Source organism: Syngnathus floridae, chromosome 10 (genome assembly GCF_059516105.1).
Source record: "Syngnathus floridae isolate MCC-2025c chromosome 10, RoL_Sflo_1.0, whole genome shotgun sequence".
In the NCBI taxonomy this organism is placed as follows: domain Eukaryota; kingdom Metazoa; phylum Chordata; class Actinopteri; order Syngnathiformes; family Syngnathidae; genus Syngnathus; species Syngnathus floridae.
In genome coordinates, this window is record NC_142422.1 from 12,451,942 (window position 1) to 12,474,571 (window position 22,630).

Consider the following 22,630-nt stretch of genomic DNA (forward strand, 5'->3'; position numbering starts at 1 on the left):
TTCTATCCAGGCCATCTTTATTGATCCTCAAAACCTTACACAAAGACCGCCCGCCCCTCTCTCCTTTCCAAATCTCTTCCACCCCAAAACAAACAAAAGAAGCGACTATTAACAACCTCTAATAATAAATAAGAATTGGCGTGATTAAGGCGCTTCTACGTCTCCATGAGAACACAAAACAGTGAGGACATGTCGGAGTTATACAGCTTCAAACAGTACAAGCAGTTGATTTTGGAGAACAAAATGAAAATTCGAACTTTTCAAGAAGTGGACCACGCCTCGTACGATTGAGGCTCCTTTCTGGACCTTCTGATTTTATTTGAAGAGCAAGCTGGAGGATGAGGAGGGCAAAAGAACTGAAAAACCAAAGTCAAATGGCGACCAATCACGCGGTCCCCCGGCAGGTGGAGCTTCTCCACATCCGATTAGAAATAAATACAGCTCGGAGGAAACGCGGCGACATTGTTCAGTGGCTTTCTTTTGTTTTTTTACATTCAGGTCCAGGAAGCGGGGGAGGTCAAACAACCTCCCCCACCACCCTGTAGACCACGACGGCTGGCAGAGTTCTCCTTCCGCGCACCCGGCGCCGCAGCTCCTCGGCTCGGTGGGCCTAAAAAAAAAAAAACGGGATGAACAGACCATCCGTGCGTTTGTCCCATTGGGCCAGGCAGGGCAGCCAGGCCCGTTGGTTGGAAGCGGGGCGGCGAGGCAGCGGCGGTCTCAGCAGCTAACTGTGCTGGGCTGCTGTTTGCTGACAAAGTCCGAGATGAAGTCAAACTCGTTCTGGCCCAGGAAGAGTTCCGGCAGCTCCTGGACCCGGTCCAGGCCGAGTTCCATCACCAGTGAGGTGAGCGCCTCCTCGTCGATCATGTCTGCGTCCATGCCGTTCAGCGCCAGCGCCGGGCCCGCCATGTGCTGCATGTTGGCCAGCTGGGCCGGGTTCATGCGGTACTGGTTGGGTGGGCCACCCATGTGGCCGCCGCCGCCCATGGGCCCAAGCGGGTGTCCGTGATACTGCGTGTTGAGTTTTTGGAGCTGCATGCTGGCCATGAGCTGCTGCGACGTCAGGCCTCCGTTCATGAACTGGTTCTGCTGGGCCGTGTGCTGCTGCTGCTGTTGGTGTTGGACCTGCTGCTGCTGTTGGGCCTGGTGCATGTGGTGCTGCTGCTGCCCGTTGTACATCATCTGGTGGTGGTGCCCCATTTGGGCTCCGCTCATGGGCCCGCCGGGGGCCACCATGCCCTGCCGTTGGCGCATGTCCATGCCGGCCTGGGCGCCGGCGTAGTGCATCATCTGGCCACCGGGCATGGCCCGCATGGCCGCCGTCTGCTGGCCGTGCTGCGGGTGGCCCGCCTGCAGGCCGTTCATGCCCATCCGGTACGCGTGAAGACCGGTGCCGGCCGAACCGTGATTCATGGGCATCATGAGGTGCTCGGCCATGCCTCCTGTGGGAACAACACATGCGGGGCTGTTAGCAAGCCCTCACCTTGCGCCATTTACTCAACGGGCTGTCTTCTTCCTCGTCACAAGCAGGACAATAAGCCATGCCTTTGAAAATGGCTTCAGTGTCCAATTCAATGCAATAGAGCGGCAGGAGACGGGGGACACACTCACATTCGCACGCACGCACGCACGCAAGGTTGCAACAAAGAACAATGACATCATGCAACGCGCGGCGCGTCTAAATTCGGAGCCTTCCCAATCAATCCCCCGCCGCGGAATCATCATAATCATCTTTTTAAGGGCGCTTTTGACACAAACGAGGAAACAATGGAGCGACGCGCAGAGGAGACAGCGAGCGAGGAACATGCGCGCGCACACGGCGACGAAAAGACAACATTCTCCGTCTTGCAATTCAGTACAACAGCAAAATGTGCACCACGTACCGTCTTCAGCTCCGCCCCCCCGCCCAAAAAAAACCAACTAAAAAGTTACTCCGCTCAAGGTTCGGTCCAGGTTCGGTGATCCGTTGCGTTGAGGAAGGAAAGGGAGGGAGAGGAGGGAGGTAGAAGGGGGCTTCGCTCAGTGCGAGAAGTCCGCGGGGCCGCACGTCATTGCCCGGTGAGGTGCGCACAAAGACTGCAGCATCTGATCTTCAAGCGAGCGACTGACGATTTTCTGGGTCAACTCGGGGATTATGCACATCTAAAAAGCTCCCGAGGAAGGAAGGCGGTGATCTCCGTGTGGAGGGAGGGAGGGAGGTTGGGGGGCGGAGGCACGGTGGGTAGGAGGGGAGGGGGCGACTCCTGTCTTCCCATTGGCCCATTAGTGTAATTGTGCAGGGCCGTAACGGAGAAAAGGGCAGTCTTGAGAGCGCTGACACTGTAAAGACATTTAAATACTCTCCTCCCCTGCTGTGTTTTCACTCTAAAAAAAATAAAAATAATAATACATCGTTTGCCTTGAGATAGATGGATAAAGAAATAGAGAGAAAGATAGAAAGATAGATAGAGAGATTATCTGTCCATTATTTGTCCTTTGTCACAGTGATAACTCAACATGCTTGAAATATTACAAGACGAGAACAAAACACGATCGTTATCTTTTTGGTCACTGTTGGGTAATCGTTGAGTTCAAATGACCTACCGGTGTATTTTTAGAAGGGTGGCTGTGGACAAGACAGCATGGGATGTTACAGAGCCAGTGATGTACAAACATGACTTCCACAAATGAAATTATGCCATGTCCTAATGCAGTTATTGCTCACTCGCAATATAACCTTATTCTGTTTCCTTCTTTAAAAAAAACAAAACCTTGATTGAAGCAGACATCTCATTTTCAGTGCCGAGCTGGCTGGTCACAAAAATGCAGTTTACATGGCAGTGTCCTCCTTTTCCTCTTCTTCTTCTCCCCCATTGACTTCATGCCAAAGCCTTGCTGCCTGGCTGGGTGCAAACGTAGCCGCTGTGATGTCATCAACCGGATTATTCAAGAGAGAGGAAGAGGAGGGCCCAATAGGAAAAGACCCTGCGGCCAGCTGACCTGTTTTTTTTTTTTTTTTACTCAGGAGACATGAGACGTGTTGCGAGACACACAGGAAGCAACAAAAGCCTTGAAAGGCAGCAGACATTTCACTAATGACACGAGCTTGCCTTAAGTGGACATGAGGAATAAGTGAGAATCCAAAAACATTTTGTTTTTGTTGTGTTTGTTTGTGCACGTCCACCAGCAAGTAGGCCCTCGCGAGGAGGGGAGCACAGAGGAATGCGCTATTCTAGGCCATGTAGCTACAGCTGTGCGGCGAGCTGCTCCGTGCGCCCACTGTCCGTCGATGAGGCCTCGCGTGTTGCCGGTTGCCCCCTTGAGGACAACGACCTCGTGCCATGGTCTGGGGAATGCGTCTGGAAATGGCAAACGCTCGCTGGACAGGCCTTTGTCATTGTGTGACATTGGCCAGGCTTGAGTATTAATAAGGCACTCCAGGGTGAAGGGCACTCTCCACTGAGCAACTCAGCCAGTCAATGAAAAAAAACAAAAACAGAATCAACATCAGTTGCTCTTGCGTACCCAGTTGAGCCGCAGTGAAACGGCACACGATCACACTCATACGTTTGAAAAAATGTTTGCGTTGCTATTGCCCTCTTGGTGCTGATTGAAAACATCTGAAGGACGACGCTGTGGTGAGTAAGTTAGAAAAAAACAGACCAAACTTGTATTGACCTTTGGTCCGGTTTCCACCAAGTCATCTGCTTCAGGACTGGAGCTTGTTCCTGCGCATGTCCTTTGTCACGGCTGTCCGGAAGCGACCCATGTACGTTTCAGTACGCTTGCTGGCTAATGTTATTTTTAGGACATGTCAGACAAACAACAAACATTTCTGGAAAACAGTGACGAGTTTCCGCTTTGTGTACATTGGATCAATGTATCCTGCCCGCCGACTGTAGTCCATGATTTCGGGGGCGGGGCCAACCGACACTCAACAAGCAAACAAACACGCACACACGTGGCCGCCTTGAGCCATTTATTGATTCCTAATGTGTGAACAAGTGTGCATGTGTGATTGCTGAGGTGGGGGGGGCGGGTCATGTGACTGCATTAATAGGAGGAACAAGGCGCAAGTGGCGCTTCACCCCCACGTTGGCGTGGAGGCACTGGCCTGCGCCTCAGCGTGAGCCCCAAAAGGTCGGGGCTGCCTTTGGCGGCATATTATGAGACGGTGACGCGCTCGTAAATGTTTTCAAAATGAACCAACGCATGACTCATCTTTGACAACAGCCAATCATGCGCAAAATAGAAAATGGTCTGCGATGGGATTTAGGTACTTAAGAGCCTCAGACCGAACTGCTTGCCTACCTTTGTAGCAATGTGGAAAAATTGGATGACAAACGCACCTTGGACGTGATGTTCATTTGTGTCGCTTACGTAAAATTGTAATCCGACAATTACTTTGACGATAAAAAAACGGTATAAAAGACAATATACATAAAATGAGTTGAAAAATAGATTCCAGGAAAGAATACAGTTAGCTAAAGCATTCTCCAAATATGCACACTTCCCATTCCACCCCCAAAGACCATTTTCTGTCACCTGATCAATTAACTACAGGTGTCTAGCTCCGCCCCTTCAGCTATTTGGGTGGTGACTCCGAAGTGCAATACCGCAAATGAAAGGGTGCCCAAAGTGGACTGGTTAAGCTCATCTCAGAACAGAAGCCGTTTTGTTTTCATTTGATTGTGAGGGCTTCAAAAGAACCAACCCAAATTGTCTCAGTCCAAATACGCTTTTGTAAGTCCCATTAAAAAAAACAACAACAACCTTTGTTTGGTTTGGCAAAAGACTGCATCAAAGTGTTTCTTTGTTTGATGATCTGGCAAATAACACAAGATGGTTAAATGTGTCGCGCAGGCCAAAATGTTGGCACACGTTGAGTCCTGAACTGCTTGACAACAGAATTGACATAGACCTGATACCATACAGTTAGATATATCTTTCATTTCAAATATTTATCCCAACCCTAATTTTCTGTGTGCTTATGAGTGTTTTGGGGAGAATTTTAATTCAAGCAATTCTCGACTTTGTCGTGGATTGAATGAAAAGAAGACAAACAGTGGCACTATATTGCGCAAGTAATTGGCCAATTAGACCAAGGTAAATGTACATGACGGTGCCAAGCTCTTCTTGTGGCTGACGCAAAACAACCCGGGGAACCCCTTTCGCCACATATGAACTGTACCGCGGCGTGCCATCCAGACCAAATTGTAGCAGGTGTCAGAACCGAGGCCAAATTTCCAATGTCTCATTCAGGAAAATGAAAATCAAAGGCCAAGCCGATAGCAGGTTTGCGCAATCGTCGTTTGGCGTGCTCCGCTCACCGCGATGGCCCATGCCCGTCACCTCGAACGCGGCATCAGCACATCAATTGTCTGACGTATGTGACAAAAACAAAGCGCCGACAATTGTTGTTCCGACAAACATGGCCAATCTGTTGGGCGTGCCCGACCGTGCTGCACATAAGAAAAACATCAAACAAGAAGACGCTGCCGCTGTTGCTTTATCCTCTCTCGTGCCAAATCATTGTCATGCTCGAGTAATTACAATCCAATTGTGCTGACGTTGAAGGCAGGATTGCCAGGTGAGGACCTACATTACTTATTTGGCCGAGCCCCGAGGTCACGAATGCGCTCACGCCCCATAAAGGCCCTTAAAGGCACAGAATTAGGCGTCCCAAAACCAGTTTGTTTACATTCTCATAGATCGTGTTTCAATGTATTCGTCTGTATGCAAAACATATTGTTGTCATGTAAACACACCCTCCCAACTCCAAGAGGAACTTGGACAAGATCTGTCTGACTGCGGGCCACTTCCTGAAAGTTAATTGCCGTCCTGGCAGCTCCATTTTGTTTTGAGCCCACGTCGGGAGCCACCATTGGCAAAGTTCATGTTCTGGGTTTGTTATCGCTGTATGTGAGCGACGTGCAAAGTGTCCCACGTGAAACCTAAAAGTCATGTGGCCTCTTTGTATGTTTGCGAAGGGGTGAGTGGGAGGGGGGGTGTTATTGTTCTGGTAAACCGGAGCGTCTCTATAAATACTCCCAAGGCTTCCTTCTCCGCTGCACCAATCAACAGCCAGCGTGGGGCTGAGCAGCTGAGTGAGGGCAATAAGCCTGAGTCAAGGCTACCGGGGGAGGAAGGTTCTGAGTCAAGCGGACCGACCGCGCTGGCTGGAACACACAACTGGCTGAGAGGGACTTTGGATTGGAGGCTGAAACGGGCGGGGGTTGAGTGAAAGTTTAAAAAAAAAAAAGGGGAGGGGGGGTCCGTCTATGTTGGGGGTGGTCAGAATGTACCACTTTGGGAAGGAGCTTTCCGACATTTGTGATTGTTCCACATGAATGCTGACTCACCTTGTTTTTGTTGTACTTTCACTGCTATTTGAAGGTATTTTTTTCCCCCGCCTACAGCAATTTCTACTTCTAAAATTATACACAACCCACATCAGCTGGGGAGAAACGTTGTCAAACATGAACCGCTAATGCTACACTGAACCCTCCTTGCATTGCTTTCATTTCAAAAGAAGCTGAAGAAAATGGTTTCCTATCGTTCCATTTCCTGGAACACAAAAATAAAACAAATGAATTTGTAAACAAGCGCGAGTGATTTTGAGCGCTGGTCCAACAGAACAAAACTAAAGGGCAAACATTTTTTGGTGCGGATTTTGGCTCTTCATCTCACTGCGGGAGTCATGACCTGTGACTGAGACCGAGCTGTCTGACACCACTCAGCACATTTTGCTCCTTGAACATCATTAGAAGTAATTGTAGCCGGTACACCGAGAACAGATCCAAAGTGGCCTAAGAACATCAACGAGCCTCCTCCGCGTTTCACTGCAGGAAAAGTGTTGCTTTTTCTTTTCTTATGTTTTGCTTGAATTTTGCTTTTGCAAACAGAGCCACGAGGGAACATTCCGTTTTGTTGATTTGGACGCTCGGCACGTAACAGAACCGAGTCACGTTTCGTGTGTGGTCACATGGTTAAGTCAAGTGCAAAAAGTTCACTTGCGCATGTTGCGACAAAAACACATCTAAAAATAAACTGTTATCAGGGTAATGCAACAGTCGACAAACAAGCGTGATCTAGATTTGATCCACAAGTCATCCAAACAACACAGTCCACGCAGCCTAATTAATCATTAGGCCAGTGCCACCCAGATAGGAATTATTTTTTAAAAAATTGCAGAAAAAAAATTATTTAAAAAAACTTGCGTAAATCTTTTGGATGAAAATGCAATATTTTCATCTGGATGATAAAGTAAATGCTTGGGGCCAGACGTTAGCGAGCTCCTTCCAAATCTGCCAGCTGTGTTGCCTCATCGCGAGAGTGTCCAGCCGTCTTTCCATCAACGATTTCAAGTAGCTTGGCATTTTAAAGAGCGGGCCTCATCAGGTCTCTTCAGGTCTTCAATGAGCTAAAGACGTGGAACAAAAATGTTTGCAATTTAGCTCTTGCTGATTGGCAGCCATCCAGAAATACAGCTGCAAAAACCAACCAGGGCGGTTTGAAATCCTCTTTAATCTGCAGATGATGTTCTTGATGACATCACACACGACTGTCTTTGTTAGCCTGAAACACAATCTTTGGAAAACTGCTGGCAAAGTGCAAATATGTTTTGGGCCACATGAGATGCGTGAATGCACACAATCGTCTCACAATCGTCTCACAATCGTCTCACTTGTTACGGCCGCAAGTGTGAAAATGTCTTGACAACATTGTGGTGGAGTTGGAAAGGGGAAAAAAAAAACCATCCTGCTTAAGATTGTTCTTGTGCGAACGTATCCAAACTGTCACTTCTCTTCAGAGTGCTGTCTCCCTTCACCACTCCCCCCCCCCCCCCCACGTCTACTTTAAGGCGGAAATTCCCTCTTGCAACTGTTCTGTGGTTGTCAGTTAAAATGCTCTTTTGCAAGATATTGGACTCCTTCCAACAACACCTTTTCAAACATTCGGCAATCTTTTTCTGCCTTGGAGGAGAGGCAGTTGATCGGTTATCCTCTGCCTTCCGTCCTCCAATTTCCTCTGTGGTTGCACGTTGACACGGGGGCCGTATGAAAGCCTGGTGGAAGAGTTGCTTTTGCAAAAGTGGAGCCCTCAAAGGGAAGTCTGAGGGAGAGAGTCAGATAACGGCTAAAATAACGTTCCGCGCTGCGGCTGCCGTCGCTGAGAATTCCCTTTTCTTCTTATCTGGATGCCGGAGGCATGATAAGTCGGCTTAGTGCCTGCAGGTGTTCACACATGTCGATCATGACATCACGCAAGCTCGGTAAACCGCGCAACGGCTCGTGCGTCCAGTCTTGCAGCTCATTTACAGTTGCGAGCGCGAGCCCCCGCCGCCTCAATTTCCGAGCAATGCCGTTCTTGGGTGTTACTAGCCCGCGGCATCACTCTCAATACACGTACACTAATTAAGTCCCCTCCGTTGCACTTCCTGCCTTGGAGCCGCTGATGATATTTCCAGGTACCTCGAGGAATGTGCACACGGCACAGGAGGGGTACCGGTCCCGGTACTAGTCAAGCGAGGAGGGAGTGTAGTGATTTACATAGCGGTTCCGTACTCAAGGCCTCTAAATGAAAGGACAACCTGTCCAGTCCTACAATGATGTGACACTATACGACATGTAAAACTGTCTCAACTGTCTCGTTTGCAGAGGCGGGCCCAAGCCTTGAAGGCTTTTCCAGCGCACAAGTCAACAAGGAAGCCCGGCAAGCGGCCAGGCCTCGACGTGGGCCTATTCATCTCGCACAAAACACACAAAAGAGTCGACCATGAGCCACATTCTTGACATCCAACCTCATCACACCAGCCGGGCCCTGAATGGCACCCCTCCCCCAGCGGCGCGGGCCAGACAGGGGCGGCTTTGCGACAGCGCCGAAGCCGGCCGGCTGGAGGAAGGGATGCACGGCGTGATGGAGGAGGGGTGCTGGAGAAGGGGGGCAGGGATGTTTTCTCCTCTTTCAGCAAATTGACTCACAGATGTCAGGAGGAGTTGAGCACCGACGACACTCTTCCCGGCTGGCACGTGCGTACCTGCGGCCTGTTTGGCTTTGCTCTCGTCTCCAAAAGGTTCTTGTTTGGAGGGGACTAAAGCACAGCTGGCGTACCTGAAAACTGACCGGGTTGGTTTGCTGACCAGTTTTTCAATCAATTTCCCCATCAAAGTTGGCAAAGGGCATCTGAAACATTGGCTGCGTTAAGCGTGACTCAGAAAAGCCAACAATTATCAAATGCACGCAACAATCGCTAACGCCGACTTTGGCTGGACTTTGTGAACATAAGTGAAGTATGAACAATATTTAAGAATTCTTATAGTTCCCACTACTACTCCTTGTATTTTTTAAGTGTTAGGGGTTGAACTGACTCACTCGCCAACTTTGCTCCCATGAGGGAGGGGCACAGTATGGGTTTGAGAAAAAGAGATCTCAGCAAACAGCCACATGAAAAGAAGACACAACAAAGAAGGTATGTGAACGTCATTGGATGAGCAACATGGGGGAGGGGCTTGTGCAAGGACACTGGAGAGGAATGAATGAGCTGCCTTGTGCTTGGAGGCACAGTGAGTTAAGGAGTAAAAAAATGAGATCATCAATTTGTCCAAAATGACTCGACAATCATCACCTTAGCGTCGACTCTGAATAATCTGAAGTAATTCGATTACTGTTCGTCTGTCAATGTGCAATAACAGCCGAGGCCGTTGGAACGCGCTCATCTGCTGCATGTAAGCATGAGACAATTTTCCCAAAGCAAAAAAGAAAAAAAAAAAACAAAACACCCAAAGCTCTGACAGCTGCGTGTGCGTCTGTCGTTTGTGCGTTTGTGTGCTCCAACTGGACTGCGAACCAGCTGAGCCCAAATTGAAAGTCAGCGCTGTCATTCCCCGTGTTTACCCAAATGACTCACAGCAGAAATCACTTTGGACTCAGTTAGCGCTCAAGCGCTTCATTACAGCAGGAAGTGTGTGTGTGTGTGTGTGTGTGAGTGTGGATGGGAGGAGGGGGGGAGGGATAAAAAAAAAAAAACTCGGCAAAACAGAGCACTTTTGCTCTCTGGGTGGGATGGATGGGGGCTTAAAGTACAGCCTAGTTGCGTGCATTTCACTTGAGCTCAACATTAGCTAGTGGGAAATATTTTAAGTTTCAGGTACTTTCTCACATGTGGTGTTGTGCCAAAAATTGGAGGACAGGGAGAGTATCAGTCTCACATAAAATGACTTTCAGGAACAAAAAAGGCCAACAAGACGCTGGCAGGAAGCAAAATACAAAAATGAAAGTCGTCTCTTGCCAGGACGCTGATAGTTGGACGTTGCCTTACGACAGGAAGCGATGAGTTCTGCTTCCCGCCATCTGTGTTGCGCCACCCTCGCTCTGGCACGTTGAGCAACGTCTCGTTGCGGCTTGTTACGTCCGGATTAAAACGCGACTCCAATTGCCTGCCTTGATGGGTTCTTCTTCTTGTTTTTCCCGCTTGGCCCACACTCTAGCCACTAAAAGCAGGAAGCTGGTGGGGAGTTACGCACAACAAAGTCTCCTTTTATTAAATTGGCAAGTGTAGTGCATGTTGCGCTGAAAGCGGGAAGGAGCCAACGGATGGCGGGGAGATGGGGGCAGGGAGCAAAGCCACGAGGCTAGCGGCTTATCCAAGATCCGCACTGGGCTCATCCCCGCCCGGGATATTGCTGTTTAAAAGCAACAACCCAGAAGATAGGACGTGGGGAAATTCACCTGAGGTCTTGTAGCAAACTACAACTGACCGGCTGATTTTGAACTTTAACACAGGACAGCGATGGCGCAGATGAATAGTTGCTACGTATAATGATTGACAGGTTGGCCATGAACACGGACAGACGTGCTGCATGAGCAGAGACTCCAAGAAAAAATAAGAGCCGTAGTTGCTCGGACAATAATGAAAAGATTCAGCACAACAATTAAAAAAACGCCAAAGGGGTTAGCACGTCTTCCTCATAGTCGAGAGGTTCTGGGTTTGATTCTTGGCTTCTTTGGCAGGGGCGAATATGAACGTTTGGCCATTTTCAAATCCTTCAAGCCCTTTTCACGCTGCAGTTAGCACAGCACAATGTGCCGAGTCATGATGCAACAATTTGTTTTGAGTAGAAGGCACGTAAAAAAATGGCGCCACATCAAATAAAACTTGTGTTCAGGATGATAATGAAGCCACCTCGGAGCACTTCCACATCAGGCCTCCCCAACCTCTGGGGTTTTCTGCTTCTTTGCCTTCCCTTGATGATTATGAAAATTTCTGACGGCGGCTGACACATGCTCCATGTGCGGCCGATAACGGGCGAGGACAAGATAAGACATTGTGCTCTGCGGTCAGGGAGCACGCCCCACCGTCATCCAGCCTCCGTCTCCTCCTCCTTCCCTCTTATCTGCCGTCTGTTTTGACCTCCGCCCTGTTGCATGGTGTTGGGGGAGGGGAGGGCGAGTTAATGCTAACAGCACGGCACTGGGAAAAAGTACAAGGCAATACTGTTGACGACGCTTCCCAGAGCATTCGGTTTGATACAAAGAATTTGTTGGAGCGCTCTTGCATAATGGCGGTGGCACTAAATATAGTCACCCTCAAGACGCTAAACAAATTTGGTGGTTTGCTCGCTTACACGAGCGAGTGCGGCGCTGGCGTTGCGTTGTCATCTTTTGGAGTGAGGCTCTCCAACAGAAATTGCGGCGCACTTGAAGCCGCGTTATCGCTCTTTGCCGAGGCCTGATTGAGAAGGACGTGGACAGAGAACGGACGCCCGCTTACGTAAGCCGCTGCATCTTGTTTATGTTCACCACTTCCGCATCAGGGCACAGAAGAGAAAAACTAGAAGTTTGTCAATATGATGGCAGAACACGGTGTAAATTAACTACGGTGTGTTTTTTTCCCCTCACATGGAAAACTAGAGCGTGCGGCCCCTGCGGGAGATCCTAGAACAAGCCGTGAATGCGATTCTAAACACGATATCGTCACGCATGACGTTACGCAAAAGTCGGAGCGACCGCAGACAATCAAGCGATCCGCTGGAATCAATACGACCATTATTACCCCGATGGACGGCGTTTAAACCGAGCCGTATTTTGTGTACGTTACAATACAATTTCACGGCGGTCCACCAGGGGTCTGCAATTATCTGGGCCGTCGTTGTGCTTAGAAGTGTTACGCTAATAAGTCATCGGCGGGGGAAGTCGTCGCTATCTTACCGCGGCGTGCGCATCATTATGAAAGACCCACAAAAAGACTTGAAAGTCCAATTTACGAGGCGTCGCATCCCCTATTTTGCTTAGAGACAAAATTTGGGAGACACCTTGCCGAGTAAGTTAAGTGAAAGTCAAATACATCATCACAAAAATTATTTTGGGACTTTAGCAGTGTGCGAATGTTTCTTTGTCTCTGTAGCAGCAGCACATTTGGTATAGCAAGCGAACGTCACTTCGAGTTGCCGAGACTTGAGCGCAACGATAATGGCAGCACACCAGCCATCGGCTACTTCCAAAAGCGCCGCCCCCCCCACCTCACCCCGCCATTGCGCTTCCAGCTGGCTCGGTGCCTACATTTTGAGCACAAAACAAAGTGGCTTCGCGCCTCCACTCGCATTTTAGGGAACTGTGAAGTTCATCTAAAAGGGATGAATAAAAAAGCAAAGGAAAAAAAAACGTTGGGACCAGTTTGCCAAGCGGATGGGAAATAAATGAGTTGAGGCGCTGAGGTAAAGCATCACCTTGTTGTGACGCTCGCCTAACAGATGTGCTGGAGCACATTTTAAATCAGCACACTATAGCACTTGGCTGCTTCGACACTGCTTCTCTCACAAAAAGATTTCTTTTTTTGGGGGGGGGCAAACGGCCATTATTTTCCAACAGTTGCAAGAGGACTGCGCATCGGGGGCATGAGCGGGCCTCCTGCCGAGATTTCCTGCTGTTGTGGTGATCAGGCCCGCACACGTCCTTTCACACACAAATACCTTTGGCCGGGCTCACACAATCACCCGTTTGCCATTTGACTGGCGTGCCTAGACAATCGGGTCTCGGATTACCTTCCCGTCAACGTTGAGATTCGTTTGACAAAAACAGTCAGCACCTGAGCGAAAACGAAAAAACCGAGACGGAGACGCGCTTTCACTTTCCACAGTCAAACGGTTTCAGCGCCACACAATTTGTGCACCCAACGGTCACAAAATTAGGCACACCCACAGAGCCAGATAAACTCCAGCATGCTCTTATTTTGTGGAAGTTATTTACACGTCTAGCTAGTGTCCTTGCGTCGGTATTCCCGCACGAGCAAAATGGCCAACTTTCTTTTAAATTTCATGTAGGTGCCCTTTGCCTTTTTCCGAACAGGTTGATGTAGATTTGTGTTTTATAGTCATGATTCATTTGTTAAAGGAATATTCCTCTACCTAATAACTAATGCGTAAAGACTTTCAGGAATCAATTAATTAATCTCAAAATGTGAACTGCAATGGCGTTAACCCAAAACCATCCTAACCCTAACCATTCTTAATGTCCATTTTTTTGTTTTTTTGTTTACGAGTCTCCGCAGCTCTCATGTCATCTGATTGTGCAGGTGTACATGACGATGAATGAATAAGAAAAGTGGAAGGTTACAACATGTCTAGATAGAACACTAAAAGCTGTCGAGCGGCTCAGCCAAGGAATAAGTCATCGTCTCCTTGTGACTCATATCTTTGTCCCCGGTGCTGTACAGTCATAACTGAAGGCAGGCAGGCAGTGCAGCCCTTAAAAAAAAAAAAAAAAAAAAATGCATCACAATCAATGAGCTCGGAGCCCTAAACATGTTTTGCGCCTCATCGATTTGCTCAAATTTGCTTGCGTGTAATTCAATCGCCTTAACAACATTGTTTCCCCGGTAGACTCCCCCTCCCCCCGTTTGAAATCGCAGAGTTCAAGTCGCCTCCCATCCATGTCAATCCCCCAAGAAACAAATCCATAAACGCTTACACCGCCGGCGCGCTTGTTTGCGTTGGCCGACCTTTAACGCAACTCTCCGTGATCGGATGGCGTGTCGCCGTCTGCCACTGACAGTTATTGCTGTCCGCGGATTTTCGCCAGTCACGTTGCGCTGGATGCACTTCCTAGCGGCGGGCACCGCGTGACCTTTACAGACCTTTATTATTTTGCATTTACACGCCATAAAACCGTCGGGCTGTGGCCGGCGGAACGTCATTCTGTGCGGAGGATGGCTAATTGAAAGGCCGAGGCTCCCTCGGCTTATAAAATAAGCGGAACCGTGAGGCATATAGGCATCCTTCGAGTGACGCCGTTGTCCTAATTTGGATATGCGCAACAAAAGCATAAAAAGAAAAAGAAAAGCATGTAATTGGATCTGTTTGACTCGGAATCAAAATGCAGCTAAAACATGCATCGGATCTATGCTGATGCAGATTGGATTAAAGGCCCACCGGGCTTGAATTGACGAGGTATAGCTGCTAGCTAGCTAGCTAGCTTCAGGCTAAAGTTATCTGAGCTGTGCTAATATCAATTTCTTCACACGTGTGTGACCGTTCTTGTGTAGGACATGCACACCCCCAGGCCCAAAACACAGTACAGATACATTTGAATTTGGTCTGTTGCTCAGTAAGTCACATGGCGTCTCAGTATTTTGAGTGAAATACTGTAAATACATCTATTTTTCATGCTTATTCATGTCACTAACGCACGACTAGAAGTGGAGGAACCACATGCACGGATGTGGGGAGGCAAACTGAGTCTCATTAAAGAAATGCAAACAAGGTAGGCCTACGCAAAAGAATCAGTCAGCAGTCACCCCATCAAAAATTAAATAAATAAATGAATAAACAAACAAACAAACCCTTTAAAAAGGAAACGTAGCATGACGACATTAGCGTGGCTGGCACAGGCACCGCTTGACACAAACACAGAACCGCCCAAAACGCAGCGACTCAATACAAGCAAACGAACGAGACAACGAGACACACCTGCTGGACGAGTCACAGGTGGCTGAAAGGAGCTGATAACGCAAACCAACTAACAGAGCTGGTGGAAAACAAACAAAACTAACACGTGGACATGAAAAAGTGACACAGAAACTAAATGTAATCAAAACAAATTCAACACTCTGTGACTTTCATCCCGATTGCTTCACGTTGGCCGCCAATGTAAACAGATCAGAATCATGTGTAATCTACATCGAAATGAAGTCCAAAAAATAATCGGTCTTAAATTGGATTTGGACCTTCAGGGGAAATCCAGCAATGTGGGCTTGCTCGCCTGGCGCCTCCCGCGAGGGCTCATATGAAGACCCTCCCTCAGTAGATGAGCATCATACCAGCATAAATCCCGCCAACCTCCAGGGGATTGTTAGCTTCTGTTTTTATTGAACGTGTCGGCCAGGAGAGTATAATTTGCGGCGCGCGATCTGGCCGGATATAAATCCCGCTTGGACAGAGGAGCCGCCTCAGGAGGCGAGCCGTCTCGACTTGCTGGCGAAACAATGACGCTCGGGACCGGACGGAAAGCATCGGATGGACATCGGCATTTCATACAATATCTGCAGGGATGAGAATGGCAAATGTGAAAAACCACGGAAAAGTAGCGGGGGGGGGATTTTATATATATACTATATATATATATATATATATCATATATATATATATATATCATTGAATATTTGTTCTTTAACGTTATCATGACAATAGCCTAACATTAGCTAACATTATCTTACATGTAAACAGGGGTCTCAAACTCCAGTCCTTGAGGGCCGCATTTCCCTCGTTAAACACACCTGATTCAAATGATCAGTTCATCCTCACGTTCTGCAGGAGCCTGATAATTGAATCAGGTGTGTTTAACGAGGGAAACTTGGAAAACATGCAGGAATGCGGCCCTCGAGGACTGGAGCTTGAGACCCCTGATGTAACATCATGTTACTTTCTAAACCCACATGCTTGTAAAAGTAAAAACGTAGCTCTGTGTTTTTTTGTTTCGATGTGCTCCTTAATGTTCCTAGCGCACAAAACCTACTCAAAACCTTCCCCGGGACATCTACTTTACGGATATGTTCTGTCAGACTGACGGACTATGTTCCGAGTTGTACGATGACGCTGATCTCGAGCCATGCCCATCTGAAGCAGTTCTTGATCCCGTTCGACTTGTCTATTTCCCTGGCACGATCCTCGTCTTTTTTCTCCAAAACGTTCGCCATGCTGGTGAAACCTTTTGCTGAGTAGGCCCTAGATATATCTAACTAAATAACTCATCTACAAGTGATGAAAACCCAATCGCAAATTCACATTGTGGTGGTGTAAAAACACTTAGTTCTCCGTGTAAGTTAAGTTAGCAAGTGGAAATGCTGCCGAAAATAAGGCGGATGTTGTCGCATCACTGCTGCCAGTGAGTTAGGTTTACAGACGCAAGCCGATTTCCATACTCACATCTCAACTAATTTTGTCTTGAGATGTGCCTAAAGATGCCGTTGCGGCGGGCGGGGGAATGCTCGCAAGTCGCTGAGGCTAACGTTGCCCGGCCAGCTGGCCGGCCGCTTCGTCCCATATATAAAACAAACAAATAATTTTTTCAATGAAGTTACACGATTCACAAAAGTGATACTTTCAACGGAAAAAAACACGCAAATCCGCTGAAAATTCTCATCCCTGTATCTGTGCTAAGGTGATGTCATCTGTGACGTCCAGCATGTTGATTGGAATCAGTTTTGGTCACCAAATGACAACGTTCCCGTGTTTGTAAAGGCAGGCCGTTGTTTTTCTTCCATGTTGTTATCTGGCTGTTTTGTTTTTCAATCCCTCTCGAGCGACTTTGGCTCCAAGGCTTCTTCTTCGCCTTCTGCTTGCTACGACATCACAAAATATGGTCCCAGAGTGGAAGCTTATTAAAATGCAAGCCTTATCTCTCGCTACCTCTGTTCCTGCATATTGATCATGTTTTTTGATGATGCCGTTCCAGTTTGATTGCAAAACCAGTAAACAGTAAAACAGAATCCGATAAGAGTGAAATGATCGAGTTTAGTCAGTTAGCTGCAAACTTGCGATGGCGCCCAAGTATGCTTAAAGGAGATCGTTTTTTTTTTTTGTAGGCTGTAACAAAAGAATAGGGTCATTAGGGAAGTCAATTTTCCCTTTAACCTCCACCGATCTCCCGAACATACTATTGAGCGATGGGGTGTCATTGAAGCCTAGGTTAAGAGCCCCCCCCCCCCCTTCAAGCACCTAGCTATTAAAAGCAAGAGTCCTCGGAGCTCAGCAACGTACTCATAAGACAAAGTGTCGTCTCTCTTTAGACAAGACAAGCGATTATCAATATTAAAGTGGTGAGGTAGTAGCAAATTTATGGCTGGGTCCTTCCCAGCACAGCCACGCCGGACTTGAGGGGCTTCAAGTGGGAATGCTCGTAAATAAACCCTGTTATGGGCTCTGTGTGTGTTTTGGGGGAAGGTCAGCCAGTGGGCCGGAGGCATTGATCAGCTTTCGGTGTGAGAGGACGTTACAGAGACGGACGGACGGGGGAGTGCAGCCAAATGCTCGATTGTCACAGCAGACCGGGTCGGCCGATATTTTCAGCTTTAACATTCGGAAAAAGAGTAGAATGAGACAACCCCCCCCCCCCACACACACACACACTCACCAGGCTCCTCCACCAGGCTTATCTCGCTGGCAGTTCATCCTTGCGAGGAGCGGCGCTCGGCAGAAAGAGACATCTGCTCGCCGAGAGAATGCCCTAATTATTCATGAGCATTTAAGCATTCAGGATTTGTGCGGCGCGGCAGCATATGTGGCATTTCTCATAAGTGAGCGTCGGCCTCACTTGTTAATGGCCCTTCGTTTTGTACTCACCACTGCAAAATGCTCGCAACTAATAGCGTGTTTCACTCTCATTAATTACTTGCAGCAATTTTGAGGGGGGAGAGATGATGTTCATGCAAGGGTGACAATAACAGCTTGTTTTTGAACGCGGATTCTTGAATCGACATATCCCACAGCAAAATGCGTCATGGTAAACTTGTCCGACTGCTGCTTTCGTGCCATTCGGAGATTTTCCAGAACTTTTGCAATTTCCTTGGCAATTGTTTTGAAATGAAAACAAAATGGATGCAGGCCAAATTATGTAAGGGTTTTACACATGAACCAATCTTTAACCTCATAACTGATTTTTAATACGTGCAAGACCTCAGCATGGCGACGAAATATTTTGTGTGTGCTCACTGCTCTTAAAATGAGATCGGGGTCCATTCTTTTAATAAGCCAATATCAGCTCTTTTAAAATGAGTAAATATTGGCACATTTTTGCCAAATGTAGTTTTTTTTTTTTTTTTTTTTACACAACACATTACAACATACGACAAAGATGACATTTAAAATTGACATGCCATTCATTCCATAAAAACAGCTAAAATTGACAAATTTTTCTTTCTGTAATTCATATCCCTATTGTCGGAAGGGTCAAACGACCAAAAAGACGTTATTTCAATTGTTGTATCGTGTTTTTAAGTCATCCGCCGATTAATTGGTTAAAATCATTTTATCCTGCCAGTTGAGTCAGGATAGATGACATGCACGTTTCCATGTAAGAGAAAGTTGCGCCATCTTGTCCTCCGTTCCCCTTTAAGTTCGAGTCAGCATGTGCTGAATCATTTTGCTGGGAAATTGTCAATGCGATACGAGTGTTTGTTTTCACGGGAGGATTCGCTACGAAACGACAGCGCATTGTGCCGATCTTTCAGGTGCTTTGGGGCCCTCCGACGATACTTTCTGATCTTGACAAACAAATCAGAAGGTGTTTTTTTTTTCATTTATCTTCCTATCTGACTTGAATGGCTCCCCATTCATATGTGTGTCATCCACAACAAAACCTTGTCACCCCACATAAAGCAGGCTGGCCAGCATCATCTGTCCCCAGCTGTTTACCTTTAGCTAAACAAAGGAGTCTGCCTTTTTGTTGTCGCCGGGATGGAGTGCTGCGTCGGCTGAGAGCTGTTATTCAAATCCCCCCCCCCGCTTCAATTCAACAGGGAGAGAATCAATGGAGGCTTGGAGGATACAAGAGGGAAGATGTCAATGTGGGGGGTTGCTGGACATTTAAGAGCCACTAGCAATCCTTCTTCTCAAAAGGAGCCAACAAAGGAGGCAGATCACAAGAAAGCGTGAAAAGCAAACAAATAGCGGCGTACGCCTTCTTGCTTGGTCATATGAGGTGTGCGCGGCAGCGGGAGCCGCTCTCCCGGGAGCGAGGCTGGAGTCGACGTCTCCGGAGGAGACTTAGCAAGCGTCGGTGAGAGCTGCGAGGTCTCGTTTGCATCTGCAAATGAGACGCGAGCCGGCTGGCCCGTGTCACCTTGGCAACAGGCCATCGGCGCCTCCTCGCCTGCTACATTAGCAGCCACGCTTGTCTGTCTGCTTGTCAGTCCACACCCCGCCTCCATCTGTCCCCGCACGGCCGCGTGCTCGACCTGACTCCACCCGCGGGATGAAGCGTCCCCATAAATCTCTCGCACGGATACCAAAAATATAGCGTTATTAAAGTTGAACGCAACGTGCTTTTCCGGGCGTCCGAGTGAATGGCATGGGCGGAGACCCGCCGCAGTCAGGAAATTTACATGAGGAGAGCCTGACGGCCGTCGCTCATTCGTTGGGAAGCAAACTAGTTGCACGGTGAAAAGCAACATGGCTGCCACAAAAGACTGCCTATGGAGCAAGCTGGCTCACTTCAAGGTCATATCGATAGGCTCGGTTTGGGGTTGCAAGACGTTCCCCTTGGATCAAAGGTGACCAAGCAGACCTCTATGTTTTTTTTTTTTTCTTCAGTCGACTTGCTTATTACAGACGTCTTCTGACCGGACTGGGCTCTCTCCAAAGAGCATCAAACAGCCGCAGCTCACTCAGAATCTTGCGGCATGTTTTATGACCGCAACAGAGATCAGAACAAAGAAAGCTTTCCCACTGGCCTCCTGTCAACTGCAGATACATTTCTGCTTCTTGTTTACAAATCACCAAATGGTTTGGGTCCTGAAGATATTAAAGGATGTGCTAAGTGAATATAAACCCCAACCTTGAGTTTCTGTTCAGGATACTTCGCAGACATTTTGAGGAGGCCTTGAGGAGGTTTCTCATCCTCTCAACCTTTCTTGACGTGTTTGTTCTCGTAAGAATAGAAGCGCTGATCCGATCTTGAGTTCTTCTTTTCAATTTGTCATTGTTTGTCTGAAAGCGATCAGCTGCTTCTTTTATAGCATCATGAGTCAGTGCTCCGCTGATTCCAAACAACCCGTCAGGAAAATGATGTGCGGCCGTGTCATTTTGCGGCACTGCGAACACTCACGTTGTCTGTCAAAAAAGCGGATGCACTCAACTTAGCTTTCTTTGCGCCGCCTTTAGAGACTCTCCCCCCTTCCCCCCTCCCTTACGCTGTGCACATCCTGTTTACTCTTGTGACAACTGGCAACTGAATATTTGGCTTGGGTTTGCCCCCCAAAAAGAAAATCCCTCGAGACATAATCCACAAACCACTCCTATTTAAAAATCTATTTTTTTCTGCTTTCAAGCAACCCATTTCTAAATCCAACTTTTGTCTCACCCATAATGATTAATTGAGAGGGATCAAGGTGACTAACGTTCAAGAACAACGTGACCAGTGGAGAGAAGTGCAGCCCGTGATGGAAAAGATGAGCGGAACTCCACGCTGACCGTAATTAACAGCCCGTGATGCAACTCTGCTTGACTGTAATATTCAAGACATGAAATCAGTCTTCTCAATGCACTTACATCAGACAAATGGAAGTGACTAAATCATTGCAGCAAGTGGATGATGAATTGCATGAGGTAAGCCAGTGCGTCATTTGCCTGTTGAACCCGTTGATCAGTTTGGAAGGTGACCATACAAGTGTCATTTGCTAAGACTTTGACATCGGGTCAACACATTTTGTTCTAATCAAAAATTCACGTAAACCGAAGTACCTTTAATGCATGGATTTCAAAAAGAGTGAAAAACATGCTAACAGTGTGAACAAATGACAACACGATTACCTCAAAGTGGGGAAAATCTTCTTTCTTTCAAAGCTGCAGACACGTGATGGCTCGGAGTCTGAAGCGTGCGCGTCGCTAAGACATTTCTCACCGGCTTACAGAATGTTTCATGTCAGCGAATAAAAGGTGCGGGAGGCCACTCGGCGGGCCGCCGCTGGCCATGACACTTCAACGACACTTTCCAACTGGAAAATGCAATTCCTGGAGAAATTGCGTGTGAAGACGAAGAAGCTGAATAAATATTTGGGGAATGCTATGTTCAAAGTTGGAACGGGTTTAATTAGTTGAAAAATGTAGACATTAGAAGGGAAAAACAAAATTTTTTTTGGTGTGAATTTCAAAATTGAAAATTTGGAATTTTTGGTAAGTCGCAAGTTGTGGAATAGGTAGGCAAAAGATGAACATTTGAAAGTTGGAACGGGCTGAATCGGTCAAAAAATGTAGAAATTTAAAGGGAAAAAAGGAATTTTGAAAAATTTGGCGTGAATTTCAAAATTGAAAATTTTGAATTTTTGGTAAGTGGGAAGTTGTGGAATAGGTAGGCAAAAGGTGAACAGTTTAAAATTGGAACCGGATGAATCGGTTGAAAAATGTAGAAATTAGAAGGGAAGAATGAAATTTTTGAGAATTTGGTGTGAATTTCAAAATTGAAAATTTTGAATTTTTGGTAAGTTGGAACGACGTAAAAGTGAAATGTTGAATGTGTCATTAAGAATGAACGGGGAAAATTTTGCCGTAAATTTGCAAATTTCGAGAAAACGGAAGTAGTAGAAGGACAGAAAAATAAGGAGACTAAAATAGAAGAAGAAGAAGAAAGTGAATGGTGTAGTATAAAATGCCGATGTTATACAGCTATCCCATGACACTGTCCGGACGTTTGTCTTAGTGCCGGTGATACTTTTTCAGATTTTTTTACTTGTACAGTAGTGACCAAAATATAATTTTAATTTGTCCGGTGATTCCAAACATTTTTATCTCAAATTATCCTTCCGTACTAAAATGCCATGACAAGGTTCGAAGAGCGTGACTATTGATGCTAATCATTAGCATGCTAATGACGTTTTCTTTCTTCTTGTTCTTATTTTTCTTAGCGCCTTCTTTTTTGGGAAGCTAACGAATGACTACCACTATTTCTTCTATTTATTCTTCTATTTTATTTTTAGGGTTAGCAAAAATATTGGTCTTTTTTTGGACACCAGCATCTGTCCTTGCAGTTTGGTAGCAAGCGCTAGTATGCAAGCGACCTCCCGCCGCGTGTAACTTAATAACGTGGTCAACATTGATGAATGTCCACTTTGTTGGAACAAACACCCCCTCTCGCTCGCTCCTGCTTGCCTGCACCGGCAGAGCAAATCTAATTGATAAGCAATCCCCACTTCCTACGAGAAAACGGCATCCCATCAGGACGTATACGAGCGCTCACGGCGTGCGCAGACAAGGATCTGTCCTCCCACATGTGTGACCTATTTTTTCCCCCTCCTCAAGACGTCCTGTAGGCAGTGAGCCATACCTCCGGCTGCCTTCGCCACAGGTCACGGCGTTTCTTGCGGATCCAACGGAGAGAAGGCGCTCGAGTCGTTCCTTTTGTCGCGGATCAATGTTAATCGAGGCTCCTTGTGTTTCTT

General features: G+C 47.2%; 1 protein-coding gene and 1 long non-coding RNA gene across 2 annotated transcripts; both read right to left on the reverse strand.

Annotated features, from left to right (window-relative positions):
- On the reverse strand, nt 1-2,171 carry cited4b (Cbp/p300 interacting transactivator with ED-rich tail 4b). Its single transcript, XM_088387738.1, has 2 exons — nt 1,887-2,171; nt 1-1,445 (listed from the first exon to the last, which is right to left on the reverse strand). The coding sequence occupies exon 2, from the start codon at nt 1,438-1,440 to the stop codon at nt 721-723; it is 720 nt and encodes a 239-aa protein (XP_088243864.1). The 5' UTR covers nt 1,441-1,445; nt 1,887-2,171; the 3' UTR covers nt 1-720.
- A 9,483-nt stretch (nt 2,172-11,654) lies between these two features.
- Nucleotides 11,655-15,737, reverse strand: LOC148392540 (uncharacterized). Its single transcript, XR_015860862.1, has 3 exons — nt 15,695-15,737; nt 14,822-15,520; nt 11,655-13,727 (listed from the first exon to the last, which is right to left on the reverse strand). It is a non-coding gene; the product is annotated as an uncharacterized LOC148392540 (long non-coding RNA).
- Between the last annotated feature and the right edge of the window lie 6,893 nt (nt 15,738-22,630).

Bases quoted from the DNA above. Each gene is read 5' to 3' on its own strand.
- cited4b (XM_088387738.1), bottom strand. From the start codon at position 1,440: ATGGCCGAGCACCTCATGATGCCCATGAATCACGGTTCGGCCGGCACC.